A 14879-nucleotide genomic window follows, 5' to 3' on the forward strand; every position below is an offset into this window, starting at 1 on the left:
AGTAATAATAAAAAGCTTGGATGAAACCCTCAATTTTTGGTTTGTTCACTGAGATACGTAGGGCAGATGTATGTCTGCTACGCAAGAATAGCTAAACTATGTACTATATACTAACAGTTGAAATGTAAAGTACATTAGCTCATGAAGCTTCCAGCTGTGATAACGATTTGTGCATGTGCATTTTATCAGTAACCTTGGTGTTAATGTTTTTTGCCTCTGGATACTTGTTCTGTTCATTAATTAATCTCACCAATCACAGGGCACCGTTCATTGAGACATCATTAGTCACTTATTATAAGTCCTTTGCGTGCCACTGATTTCACGCACAATATCCACCTGACAACGCCGCCGCAAGGTATAATCACAGAACCCAACATTTATTGAATTAGAAAGTTGTGAACAATTGTTTCATTTTAACTGAAGAGTTTTTTGAGACTGGTGTTTTACAAATAGATATATTCAAAACCAATGTATTGATGTGAAGCCTTAGGAAGCCAAATTTTTAAGACTGTTAATTTGCAAGAAACAGAATTCTTTCCCTCAAAAAGGAAAAATGAAACAAAGAATGTTTTTTGTGTATGTAAATTTTCTTCTTCAAAACAAACAAATGTTTCTGTGTATATCTATAGAACTGTCGACAATGTCCATGCTGAAGTTTGACAGTGGTGTTACATCCATGCTGTAACAGCGTTAAGTCAGTGTAACAAGCAATTTAGCAACTTTCCTTTTGTCTTCTTCTCTTACCATTCTGACTTCATCAGGGAAACTTTCATGTTAGGCTTTCAAGGATATAGAATTGTCAATACAAGTACAGAAAAAAAAGAGTTAGTTTATACTTGAATTAGACAGTTTGTTAGCCCAGAGACTTGGTTATGGTTGTGTCAGATACGACTACAGAAAAAACCTGAGAGACTTTATTAAAACTTGAATCAGACATTTTGTTAGCCCAGAGACTCGTGAACAGATCATGTTGATACAACTATAGAAAAAAAAGAAAAAGTTTAAATTTGAATCACAGATTTTGTTAGCCCAGAGACTAGGCTATCTGACTTGAACAGGTTATGTTTCAGATTCAACTAGAAAAAAAAGAGAGAGAGAAAGTTTGAACTTTAATCAGAGATTTTGTTTGCCCAGAGACTCAGGTCTGTCAGATAGCCAAGTCTCTGTGCTAGCATTTTGTGAGCTGCGTAGTGTTTTGTTCCTGCCAATGTCAATGAGTACAGAGTCACTGATAGTGTCATGTAGTAATATTAGAGGTAAACAAAGAAAGAGCAAAGATATATTTGCACAGATTGTCTGCATCTCAAGTGTTTGTGAGTGAAGAAACAGTAAACAGACAGAGAGTTGCTTCTGTTGTTGAAGAAAGAAAGAAGAAAGAACGAGAGTCCAGTCGGACAGGAACTATCACCAAGTGTCTACAGAAATGTAAAACTTTTAAATCAATGAGTTCCTATCCATGTAAACTTCTTTCCGCTTTATGGCAATGTTAACAAAATGTTTCCTGAAGATTTGTTTTTATGCTGTCAGACGAAAAATGCATTCTGGATTTGCAAGGATGTCAGTTGCGTGTTACGTGTTGGTCTGTTTGACATTTGTATCTACTGTGTGGTTTAGTGATTGGACAAAAGTCAAGTCCATCTAAGATACCACTGAACACTCTAGATTTATGGAGGATTGGACTCTTGTGGCATATAAATTATGTCTGTCGCTGTCAATATTCGAGTAATACTTATTCAACCCAGCACAACTAAACAAGTAATGTTTAGTTTTGTGTCTATTCCTTTGGACTGGTGGAAGTACAATTTTTAGTTTTAACACTAAAGTTTATTCTCCCTAAATGGCCAACTTCCATTAAACAATCCAAAAAAGACGTTAAAATGTCACAAATTTGAACTCAAAGTAGTACACCCCTGACGATGCTGTTGGCAAAAATTTGGGATTTGCTTCCAAGAAATATTTTGACTCTGTGAGTAGAAATTTCGTTACTAAAGTGTGAACCCAGAGTCTATGAACATTTATTGTTTCTCATTTCAGTAGTTTACTCTTGAATCAAACACCATTCATTCAGAAAAGTAACTCAATTTGTTAGTTTGTGTTCATCAGAATTCAATCAAACGTTCATAAACATTGAAGCCTTGTTTAGCAAATACAAAACTTCAACGCCAATATCAGTGAAAAAATGATGTATACAGCCAGCCAGGAGATGTCAAAAGTTGTTTTAATTCTGAATTTGTAGGCAAAATGCAACTTTAAAGAACAAATTTTTAGAATTTTAAGCAGGTCAACAGAAATTGTATTTTCAACAACCACTTGTTGCATTGCTAAGAAGTAATTTGAGATGTCTTTTAAGATCTTCTAGTCTAGTGCTATCCTTCATCGAATTTTTAGATCTTTCTTGGAGATGATTTGATAACATGTTGACACCTAGACTAAAGATCTCCATAATCAATAGACAATGAATGAATATTTGATTTATCAGACTAAGGTAGATTTGTTACATGTATGTGAGATCTGTCTCGGAATCAAAAGATGTTGGCATCGTGAGTTTTTAATAGTGATCAAACATGTGACTAGATTGAGTCACGTGTATAGAAACGTGGTCATTATTTGAATGATCATCTTGTCATGGACACTTCATTGTAGAAAAGAAATCATTAATGTATTGACATGTTGCTGAATAAACAAGAGTCTTGCAACCTACTTGTGGTATCACATGTGGGCAAACGTTGAGAGGAACATGCTCAAGCAAATTAGATTCTTAAGATATAATTCGGATAAACTTTATTTGGATTGTTGAATCGTATGAAATACATGTGAATTTCTTGTCATGATTGTTATTGTTAAGGTACTTGCATATGTGCCATACAAGTTTTAAAAATATATGTCTGTAATACAAAATATAGATGTGCGTGCAAAGCATGTTTCTATCCTGAAGTTCTGTCGTGGATGTATGTGTATCACACCACATTGTAATAACGTGTACATGCATGCAAATCAAATCACATTGGATGGAACGTGTATGCAAATTATCACGCCTGTGAACGGCCATTTATGCTTTTGACAAATGATGTTTATTTTGGGCATTTAGTATCTTAAATGATCCTGCATCACTCGTAATACTTTAAAAGAACACAATTGAAATGTAAATTATCATGCCATCATTCACATGATGACACGGAGCATGGTTAGATCGTATATGGACAATGTGAATAATCGCACCTGTCAGATAACAATTCACGCTTTTGATAAACGATGTTCCTTTTTGTCGGGTAGTACTTGTAAAGACTTCTCCATCACATCCAACACGTAATAACAGAACAGAGATTCCATCGCAATTGTCATACTGACAGTGTGGAATGCTCATAAAATAAAATAATTCTTTTCAATTTGACGATGAACTTCAAAACAAACTAGGATGATGGTGATGTTTACGTAAACGAGGAATCTGTAATTGATTTTGATCATCAACAAGACTCCATAGTGTCTGCATTTTAGTCTGCATTTAGGACATAATAGAAGCCTTTCAGATCCAAAAATGTAAATGTGGAATAATTTATTTTCAACGGATTACATTTTGCCTGGTACCCATTTCTCTTGGATTTTATTGATGATTGTGATTTTTATTGATGTGATTGTGAGAAACGCTATGTAGGAAGTGCAGCTAATGAGAATGTATTGCAGAGTTTTTATTGTCGTGAAAAACAAACACTAAAATGAAGAAATTACAATTGAAAATGAAGAATTTTGCAACTGTTCCCCCTCCCCCCCGTCTCTTCTTGTCATATATAAACACGTTGCACATGTTGAGTCATATTTATCAGATGTTCTCCACTCTTTTATGATATTCTAAAACTTGAATAATACTGCAAGTATGGGTGAAAATGTGAGACTGTTTCGTCTTCTTACTAAGCAGTAGCAAGTACAAAACACAAACATGGCAAAAGACCATGTCCTTGCTGCAGACAATGATAAAAACATTTCAGTAAATATTACCCTCTTTGAATTCAAACTCTATTGCCTTTACACTTTGTGGCCATAAACATCCTCATTGTACATTTAAGTCTTGGCATGTCCTTCTTCTTTTGTTGAATTATTCCAAATAGGTCCATTTCCAACTATTTATCTGTTATTACTGCTCCTCGTCATAGTCCTGAAATGTGGACGTTTTGTGTAAAAGAAGGTAAAATCCATTAGCACCTGTAGTAAAATTTTATAGGATATTATACAAGTGTCTTGATGCAAGAGGCAGTCTAATACTAATAGAGTCCATTCTGTGTACTTCAAGCTACTTCAGATTCAACTCTGGTCTTAAACCCGAATACAAGTATTTATGTAGCATAGTCTAGTAGTGGAGCATGAACAGTGTACATGTAAGTTGGTCTAGAGTCAACGCTGGTCTTCACCCATATACAAGTAGTATAGTATTGTATGAATAGTTTAAGTTGGTGCAAAGTAAAAGTCAAACTAAATTAGTCCTTGTGCAAGTAGTCTAGTAACTATACAGGTGGTCGTTTTCTATGATCTCTCTCTCTCTCTCCATGTATAGTCAAATGGGCAAATTCTACTGAAATCTAGGTAAATCTCCTGCTGGGAGGAAAGGGAGAACAGCTTATGTTAGTAGTAGTCCACCACACATACTGACAGGTGGTTGTAATTACTTACTTCGTTCAGTTTACTACAAATTCAACCTTCAAGTAAATCATGTGAGAATGTGATAACATCATTACATTCATATCAATGCGCCAGTAGCATTAAACTTCTGCTGTCGGTGGCAAGAATGGAATGCCATGCTAAAGAATGCTATTTGACTATGGTAGAGCGAAATCGTAGAAGATGACCATGTGTATAGACTATGTGCAATAGATTTGGGACTATAGGTTTGAAGCTGGCTGACATTTATGTGTATGAATACATTGGGCTGATTTTGGTTCCAGCTGACGATCCAATTCTCAGTAATTGCAATTGTCAGTCCGTCAAAGTTGTGATATAAAGTCACCCAAAAACCGGCTTATCAGTATTATGAGTTTAGAAGTCACAGTCCAACGTCGACTTCGGACTGAGTATATGAATGTAGTATACTAGTAGTCTACTCTCCTTCTTTGGCTAATATCCATAACAGTACTAATAAGCTGGGGTCTGTATGAATATATATTGTAACAAGTCCCATCGTCATTAGTCTGTAAGATACAGACATACATGCTACACTATCAACCAGCACTCATCTGATATGGTTAAGAAGCCTGATGGGGGCTAAACAACACAATGTATCTTACAGTCTATACTCTGTCACGTAATCGTTCTGTACTTCTGTAACCTGCCACATGTTGATTTAGATCTCATTATCTGTTGTGTTCATTAGTATAGCATGTACAGGTAAAGTAGCCTATGGGCCATTAAGTATGGACAAATAACTTACAATTTATCTGAACAATGAATTGTCATCATCTACAGGGTAGATTTGTCATGTTTTTACAATGATTGCTCTAACTGTCACTAGTTTTCACGCTTGTAAAGTTATAAACAAACACAGTCTCTCTCTATTGGTGAGTCTAGAAATACCTGTTGTCAATTTGACCCTTCCCTGGTTAGTTGAAATGTCCATTGCCAATTTTACCCTTCCCTGGATAATTGAAATGTGTATTGTCAATCTGCCTCTTCCCTGGATAGTGAGAAACGTCCATTGCCAATTTGTCCCTTCCCTGGATAATCTGAAATGTTCATTGTTAATTTGTCGCTTCCCTGGATAATCTGGAATGTCTATTGTCAATTTTTTTCTTCCCTGGATATTTGAAATATCAATTGTCAATTTGTCCCTTCCCAGGATAATTAAAATGTCCATTGTTATTTGTTTTTCTTCCCTGGATAATGAGAAATGTCCATCATCAATTTGTTTCTTCCCTGCATACAGCGGCAATGGATGGTATGCTTCCCAGGGAATTCAGGAAGTCAAAAATAAGTGTTATATAAATACTACTTAGTCTCCTATTATTATTAATATTAGCGTTGTAAATCTTATGTGTACTATGGTTGACAATGAAATAATTTGACAGATATCCTTTGTTGAAAGTACATGTATTGTAGTAGTGTGAGAAATCGAACAAGTGGTGATAGTACTTTTGTGCAATATGCAAATAGAATTGTTTTCTAAACATTTTATTGTCAACTACTACTACTACTACTATCCAAAACAACAATTTGTGTTGAACAAATTGTCTAATATTTTGTTTCATTATAATTTAGAAGTTTTGCATAAAGTATAAGATGATAAGGTATACTAGAGTAATCAGAACTGAAATGTACTGATGTGAAGGTACACCAGAGTATTCAGAACTGAAATGTACTGAAGTGCATCAATTTTCTCAGGTACAGGCAGTCATTTAGTAGGAAAAGAGTTATATACTGCTGTAATGAGGAGAGTAGTAGTATTAGATACCTGAGTGAAGTTTGTATTGTAAATTATGGACACTGCTGTAGCCATCACTCTTTGCGTTCCCATAAAATCTGACATTTGTAATGCCGCCAAAAAACTTGCCATGTGTTTGTAGACAGACCAGTGTTCTCCCAGAACAAGAAATAACAAGAATGCCAATCTGTCAGTCTTGTAATTTCTGAACATTGTTGATAAAATGAAAATCATACTCCAAACCACTTCATTTTGTGCAAGAATGGTATGAAAACAGCCACAAGGTACATGTCTTTTCACTCATGCTTGCCATGTTTTCTGCTGCACATGCTATATGCTTGTGAAAGTACGACCCCAGAGAACACTCCACGCATTCATGCAAATAGCCGGAGTATGCCACACTTGCACATGCGCATCATTGAGTTCTGTCATCGTCTCCCTAGCTGGTCTCTAACTGACAACAACTGAAGATGTTCCTGGTCTCGGAGTTCTGTGAAAACATTCTAATGGAGAACACTGCATACTACATCCTATGTGACTAAATCTTACAAGTTTGAGATTTGACTTTGTTATAATTTAATTGGTAATATTTGTAAAAAAATATCTGTTTATTCTTTTCAGGGTGGCAAAACAATTGTGGTAGCATTTGCTGATGAAAACTCACTGCCGGTTGACAAAGATCTCTACTTGATATTTGAAGGTTCACAAACCCGACATGTGACATCGGTTAATAGATTGAATGCCTATACACTGCAGGCTGTCATACCAGGTAAGTTACATTTTCTTCTTTTTATGACTTTCATCATAAAACCTATGGAATACTGAAACTGTTGGTAAGTCAAGAATAAAGAGAAGTGAAAATAGCATTTTTGAGTCTGATTACAGTTTTATAAAAATCAATCAACAGAGAGGCGGTGGTATACATTAGACATTTGGTTATCTGGGATATGAAAAAGATGAAACTGATTTTACCACATCTTGCCATGGTGGTTGTAGTCTGTCTTTGTTGCTGAATGTGTAGGTTATTCCTATATGTGCTATGATCATCTCCACCGTATAGTCTAATGGATTTCTATAGCACCGAATTCCGTTCTTACCACCGACAGCGTTAGTTTATGCTATTGGAGTGTTTATACAAATGTGATGACGTTATCGTGTCCTCACGTCACTTTCTTTCAAACTGGAGGTTTCTTGAGAGAGAGAGAGAGAGAGAGAGAGAGAGAGAGAGAGAGAGAGAGAGAGAGAGAGAGAGAGAGAGAGAGAGAGAGAGAGAGAGAGAGAGAGAGAGAGAGAGAGAGAGAGAGAGAGAGAGAGAGAGAGAGAGAGAGAGAGAGAGAGAGACACAGAGACAGAGAGACAGAGACAGAGACAGAGAGAGACAGACAGACAGACAGAATGAAAACGACTACACATAAAATAACTAGACTAGTGGATGTGTGACTTACACTCGTGCACTATCATGAAGGTAACAGAGTCATGAATCTAGTGAGTACACATGCTACAATGATTGATTTTATGTGAATGAAAGTAGAATAGTCTTGTTACATTATGATGAAATGAAGTCAAATAGAAAACAGCTCAGTTATCACTTGGTAAGAGGAATTCAGTCAGGAAACCATAAACCCAGGATTCATTCAAGTGTATATGGTACATCAAGCATGATATGGAATAGGTAGAATCATGGTCAGTCAGTTAGTTAAGAGTGATTACACAACAGGTAGGAACAGCTGTACTGATATGACTTATAGACTGTTTACTGGTATTTCATGGCATGGATTTGGCATTTGCCATTCTGTATCTTTTAACACTTCTTTGCCTTGTGTGGGAATGATGTCAACTATTTGAAATCTAAGCCATGACAGTAGACAGACTCCTGAATATGACTGACTGACACAACAGATGTAGAAGAGAGTCGTCAGTCAGTTAAGTGTTGCAGTTGTTGCTTTAAGATATTAAACAATAAATATTCAAATCTTAGAGGTGGGGTCTGGGTGTAATTCATCATTTGAGGTTAGATGTAGATACTGAAGAGACAGAAAACAGGAAAGCTAAAGGATAGCTTAAAACTGAAGATGGTGACCCTGACTGCCCGCCCTCTAGTGGTAGATTTGCAGAGACAAGGCAGTGTGGGTATCCTGTGCTTATCATGCTATAGGACTTATGATGCCAATGGTTTTTGTTAGTCTTTTGGTGGTGTTTATTAAACTGATATATGCTCATGTTTTTTCTAAAACAGGCCAAAGTCTATGACTTTTAACTTGCCTTTGACTTCTTAAGAAGTTTTACCTATTTCGCCACTAGAGGGCATAATTTAACGGAAAGGTATATTAACTTCAATACCTACTTGCCCATTTTAATACAAAGTATCTTGTCCAGTTCACTTTAGGATGGGATTTGTTGGGAAGAGTGTTTAAACAATTTCTCTTCATTAGTAACAAAAGACTTATCCTTGAGAGTTATAGCCACAGGGTGAAATTGTACATTTTATATCTGTGAGATAAATTTCAGTATGACTATCGTCAAAGCCCTGTAAGAGTACCCAGCACTAAATTGTGTATACATGGTACATATACTTCATTTTAACAATTTTATTTTGATAATGATAACATTAACAATCTTTATTGTCCAAGTAATTTAAAAAAAAAAATTGTTATATATTATGGTTGTCATTGCAAACCACATTACCCTGTTTTTATTAGTACATTCAATCTAAACAACCCTGTTATGATTGGTTTGAATCCAGGTCACCATGGAAAGTGGTGAATTAGCTAACCACTTGGCCACCAACAATCCGACAACTCTATAGCCATATATACAATTATGATATTAACCCATAAAGTACCACAGCAGCATATATCCATACGTGACAAGCATGTTTGTACTGCCGAAATAAATTTATTGTCCATATTTTAAACATGGAAAATTGTTTCTAGTCACTTGTGACAAAAACAAATGACATATACAATATACTTGTATATTCTGGAGGCCATATCCTTTGAGGGGGAGGGGAAGGAGAATAGGAGGAGGAGGAGGAGGGGGGGGGGGAGGAGTCACTCCATGCCACAGCATTCTAACATGTCATACTTCAACTCAACTTAAGTATTAAAGTAAAGAAGATTATTGAAATAAATTCTACATCCTATATTAAACCTACATGTACAAACTCGTTAAATTATGTAGTGGCCGTACTGCTAGACAATACATGGCTGGCATCTTTCCGAATTATTATTCCGAGTTTGTAATGTTAATAGAAATATTCTTATTGATAATTTAGTTCATAATATGGCATTTGGTAAATCACTGAATGGATCAAAGTGTTGTGATTGATTTACTGCAGAATGTGGATAATCCCAATAGTATTCCTGAATATTTATACTCCCTTTGAAGTCATTCAAGCCACCATCTTCTGATCTACGTGTACCTATAAAGTAGAGTGTGTATACATGTGTTTAGATAATATCTTAAAAAAAGGACTGAAAAGAGAGAATATTTAAAGTATTTATAAAACACATGTAAGCAGCTGAAAATAAGATTGGTGTGTTTGTAGGAATGAGAAATAAGATGTGTGTATTTTTAGATTACTTCAGTTTATACAACTTTCCTGATAATGGAAAATTTTCATCTTCATCGTAAAGTCCTTCTATTAATTGAAGTAATGGGCATATACTTTCAGTGAGAGAGTGCTTTGAAAAAAAGAGTTCTTCGATAATCTTTTAAGTCGCATTTCCTGTACCTTATCGTAGAGTTCAGTATTTGGCAGTGAAGACAGAAAGTATAGAATATGTACGTGTATGGTTTGAAAGAGATGGACAAACAAGAGATAGTAATGCAGATTTGCATTTCATCTGGTATTATTCTATAACCCAGCTAGTGTAGAACATGATGGCTTGAAATTCTTAGGCCTGAAAAATATTAGTTGACATATGTTTTTAGAGTGTTATTTCTAGGATTTTTCTTCAAGGTCACTCTGAGACTAGTAAACAATAGTCGATTTTCCAGTTCCAAGATGTATTATGTGAGACAACATCGATTATGTTGTTACATTTAGTCTTGTTTTGTCTTTATTACATTTGAAATAACATTTTCATCAGGAAATGATGGAAAGACACGTTAACCTCTTTGATTACTAGTGATTTTTTTTAGAAAAAAGACTAAACGCCATCAATGATAGAGGGGGATTTTGCTGGTGAACCCAGGGTACTGTCAGGTGACAACCATCCCCCTGAGTAGTGCATGCAAACCCCCCAGCGAGTACACAATACATGGCATTGTATGGAGAGATGCGCAATGCATCTTGGAACAGGCAACATGTCTATACCACAGTTCAGGGCTCGAATTTGAAACCTAAGCTTGGTGGTCAGATTTATTCAAATGAACTGTTTCAGCTACACTTTTCTATTGATTTCCATTGGTCTATCAGACTATCAGACTATGTTGTCATCAATAATTTTACGTCTACGTGCTCACCAGTAACCATAGAAGCATTATAACACATGCATGTAACATGTGATAAATATAGTACAGAGACATAAATTCATACTAAATTTAGTTCTAGAGAGAGGATCATAAAATATCTGTGCTAAAATTAGTTCTGGAAAGAGGATACAATGTCTGTCAAGTGCTAAAAATGTGCCCAGAGATAGTCTAGATGGTATGACTTGGTGGATCTGTGTTATTAGTTTCCACGGTAATATTACAACTGTTGTCATAACTCATATTACCTTGGTAACAACAGTTTGCAGATTCCAAATATAAAAATGTGTGTTACATGATGTGATCCTGCATTTGTAGAAGACCCTGAGACTTTTTATTCTACTGGTAGTTTGTTCAGTCACTTTATGTCTTGTACGTGACAGTAGTGCACAGTCAAAATGGAAGGCTACTATATACATATAATCATTTGTCTTTGAGGACAGTTCGTGTAAAAATCTTTGAGAATTTATGCATGTTGTATCCTCAGCACTCTGGATTCCTAGTCACTTGAGGAAAATTTATATTCAGAGTCTGAAAATTCGTTGGAAATAATTTTTTGATTCTGTGAGTAGAAATTTTCATTTGTAGCTCTCAGATCAATTATTCCAATTTCTTTGTCTGATTGATAGATTTATATCTTTTCAGCTAAAATTTACAGTTATTGTAAAATCTGGAACAGTGGACTGTCATGTCATTGTGGTGGTTCATTAAGGAATGGGTTTCACAGAAACTCTTCTAACATCCCTAAAACTAAGACTGTATTAAGATACTTCGTGTGGCTCCACCCTTCCCGACCTCCTCTCTCCGATGTGTGAGGGCGCCCCGTCACAGTGTACCTGATAGACTACCCTACTACCAGCATCTTTCATTTTGGTTGATTTCTGTAGCTTTTATCATAGTGTGTTTAAATGTCAGTACTGCTGTATTTTCAAAAATGTTATGTCTTTCTTGTTTGCAGGACATGACCGATGTGAAGTTGTACAGTTATCGGTTTGTATCTTTGAAGAGAGTCAACACCAAGTTGTAGCACGTGGAGAATTTACATTTATGGACGACCCAGTGCACCATTTTGCTAGGTGGTTAATTGGGAGTGTATATGAAGTGAATTCTTTAGATGATATAGAAACGATAATACATGAATCTGGATTTGATTACCGGAATGAGGATAAGTCAACATTGGATCTTCAACTTACTAGTGCCTTTGAAAATCTCAGTCTACCCCAAAACTGGAATATTGTTGGCGATGTTTCAAGATTAGAACAGGGTAAGTTCTTTTCTTTCTGATTCATCTTTATATTGTCAGCTCTGTTTTGTTCGGAAGTTGAGGGTGGAAACGTTTCAGGTTGTTGTATGATTGTTTAAATTAAAAAAATGTAGTTGTAGTAGAATAGGAAAAGATTAAAGTAGTTTAATGTGAGGTTTTAAAGTGGCCATACGGGTGAGGATTAGGTATTTATTTGGATTTTTGATTTATAAAACATTTTTATCATGGCTTCCTACTTGAAAAATAAATGTGAAACAATATTCAACAAGTCTATGTTTGTAACTCAATACATTGCAAAAAGCTAAAAAAATGTGTAAAAAGTTATTGTATGTACGATAATAAACATTTTACACATTTAGTAATCTTTTGCAATTTATTGAGTTACAAACATAGACTTGTTGAATGTTGTTTCACATTTATTTTGCAAATAGGATAAAAAAAATTTTATATATTGAAAATCAAAAATCAATACCCAATACTCATCCATATGGCCACTTTAATTTTTCTTACTTGAGTAAAATCATCTTCTATTAGGGAACTTGTAATCTAGACTGAGCATGCTCAGACGCAAAGGACTATGGGATTATCTGTAGTTTATATGATAATACCTAATCTTGAACTACTGATAAAATAAACCTCCTACAATGGTCAGAATAAACATGACTAAATTGTTTATGTTTACAAACAGTGTAACAGTATTGTTTACAATTCTGATTGATTCATATTTATCATATTTCCCATGATGCAACATTCAGGATATTCAAGATGGCGAGTAGTTGCATAATGAGGGATTTTCTTGACATTTTAACATCCTTATAGAAAATTATGCGTGAATACCATATTTGAATTCCGCCAATAGCTAGTGATGGTTAAATACAATGTATGTTGTAACAGTAAGTAGAATATTGTGAGCACTTTTTAATATGCTGCAAAAATAAATATACAAAACTTAGCACAAAACCAGGAAGAGGAAATAATGGAATCTTCCATATATTAATAAAATTGAAGCAACATTAAAATATGTTTTAACACATAACAAGGGTTGCAAGTAGGTAAAATCTATCATAGCTCCAAGGCCATTTTACCAGAGTTCTCAGACATAGTGACAAAAAACACTGGATGTGGTTAGATATACATGTATGATGGAAACCTAGGAGGCTTTCATTTGCATAGCTTAAAGGTTCACCTCAGATTACGATTACAATCTAGGTGTCAAAAATGGTTGTATATCAGAGATTTGGCAAAAAGTTGATCATGAACGAAAGAATTATGCCTTGTACTGTAGTCTTCCTGGCTCCTCTGATCACACTGTGATTGTGTGAAGACTTGAATCATTTAAAAGGGTTACTTTGACTTCTCAACATATCAGAAATCGCATCTCTGAAATATTCTTTTTTCAAGTTATCCCTTTCAGTGAAATCTCATGACTGACCAAATGCTAAAGTGACCGCACTGTATTCACATCGAGTATAAGATCTAAACATTGTTTGAGTAACAAAATGAGAAATGGGAATTTTCAAAACAGACAATTCTCAGTATTCTACCACCTAGGTTTGTCATGAAAATAACGACTATTCGTTCCATGCGCTTCACATGCATTACTATAGGTGTGCATAAGAATAAGTCAACCTTCTTGCTCTATTTTTGACCCTCTAGCATGGGGTAAAATGTTAACCGCAAATACTAAGAATTTGTACTCTGTTATTATCTATGATATAGTGAAGAAATATGATGTTAGCATTCTGAGAATTCTCGTTTTTTGTTAAAAAGTAATCTTGAGTTATTCTTAGAAGAACACGAAAAAGAGAGGAAATGACATTTCTTTTTGACAAATTACCTGCTGGGCACAAAATTTGATTGTACTTTATGTTTATTCTATGGCATAATCACACCTCAGTCTCATTCACATTCAATACTAGGATTCACGTAACAGCTTAATGTTTTGTGAAAGGTGTTAGTGTTCACCATTATCTTGTGATATTATTTCTCTTGTCGACTTCTCCATTTTCAAATAGTAGATACATCAATGTATGAGAAAATAAAACAATTCTCGTGTGTATTTTGGACAATTTTATGTGTATTATTAAAACACAGTTTCGATCACTTTTGATGGACTGGTTGTCAATTTCTCCAGATTGTTTTCGTTTGTGGTGGTCAGAAAGAGGATGAAAGTGTTTCATGATTTAACTGTCATTGTCATTTTACAGAAAACACATAAAATTCAACAGAATGTTGAATCGAATGTGAAAACTGCCTCTCCCTGCTACAGACACTATTGTTGCTATGGTTACTAGAATAGATAGAATAGATTAAAAAAACACGATGTGAGAATCCGGACATCTTATTTATTCTGGAATGACAAAGTCACGAAACAGTACATGCAATGGAAGCTTGCCATTGTGTTAGCCTGGTTTGTCAGTATTTGAATAATTTATTCACTCAAATTATCGGTTATACTCACGTCAATTGGATGAAGCACCGAATCAATTTACCTCATTGCAGATTAGATGTCTTACAAAACGTGGAATATTGGAAATGCATGGACTGTTTTCTCCTTCATTACTCAATAAGACATTTTCTTAGTCCCAACATTTTTGTAAAAATGGATTAACATGGCTTAATTTTGGAGTATCTGTAGTTTGACTAATCTGTTAATCTGTGTGTAGATATTCTATAGTCCAGTGTATTATTTGTAATCCGGCATATCCAGAAAAGCATTCCTAGTGAGGATTTCAGAGT

General features: G+C 35.0%; 1 protein-coding gene across 5 annotated transcripts in view; it reads left to right on the forward strand.

The window, feature by feature from the left end:
- LOC144443220 (rho guanine nucleotide exchange factor 28-like) overlaps positions 1-14879 on the forward strand; it is a 162639-nt gene that overhangs the window by 65073 nt on the left and 82687 nt on the right. For all 5 annotated transcript variants that reach the window (XM_078132631.1, XM_078132629.1, XM_078132630.1 and 2 more), the window contains exons 3-4: positions 7025-7172; positions 11835-12140. In XM_078132631.1, the coding sequence (XP_077988757.1) occupies positions 7025-7172; positions 11835-12140 (454 nt within the window). The remainder of the gene's footprint in view (positions 1-7024; positions 7173-11834; positions 12141-14879) is intronic.

Source organism: Glandiceps talaboti, chromosome 12, assembly GCF_964340395.1.
Source record: "Glandiceps talaboti chromosome 12, keGlaTala1.1, whole genome shotgun sequence".
Lineage (NCBI taxonomy): Eukaryota > Metazoa > Hemichordata > Enteropneusta > Spengelidae > Glandiceps > Glandiceps talaboti.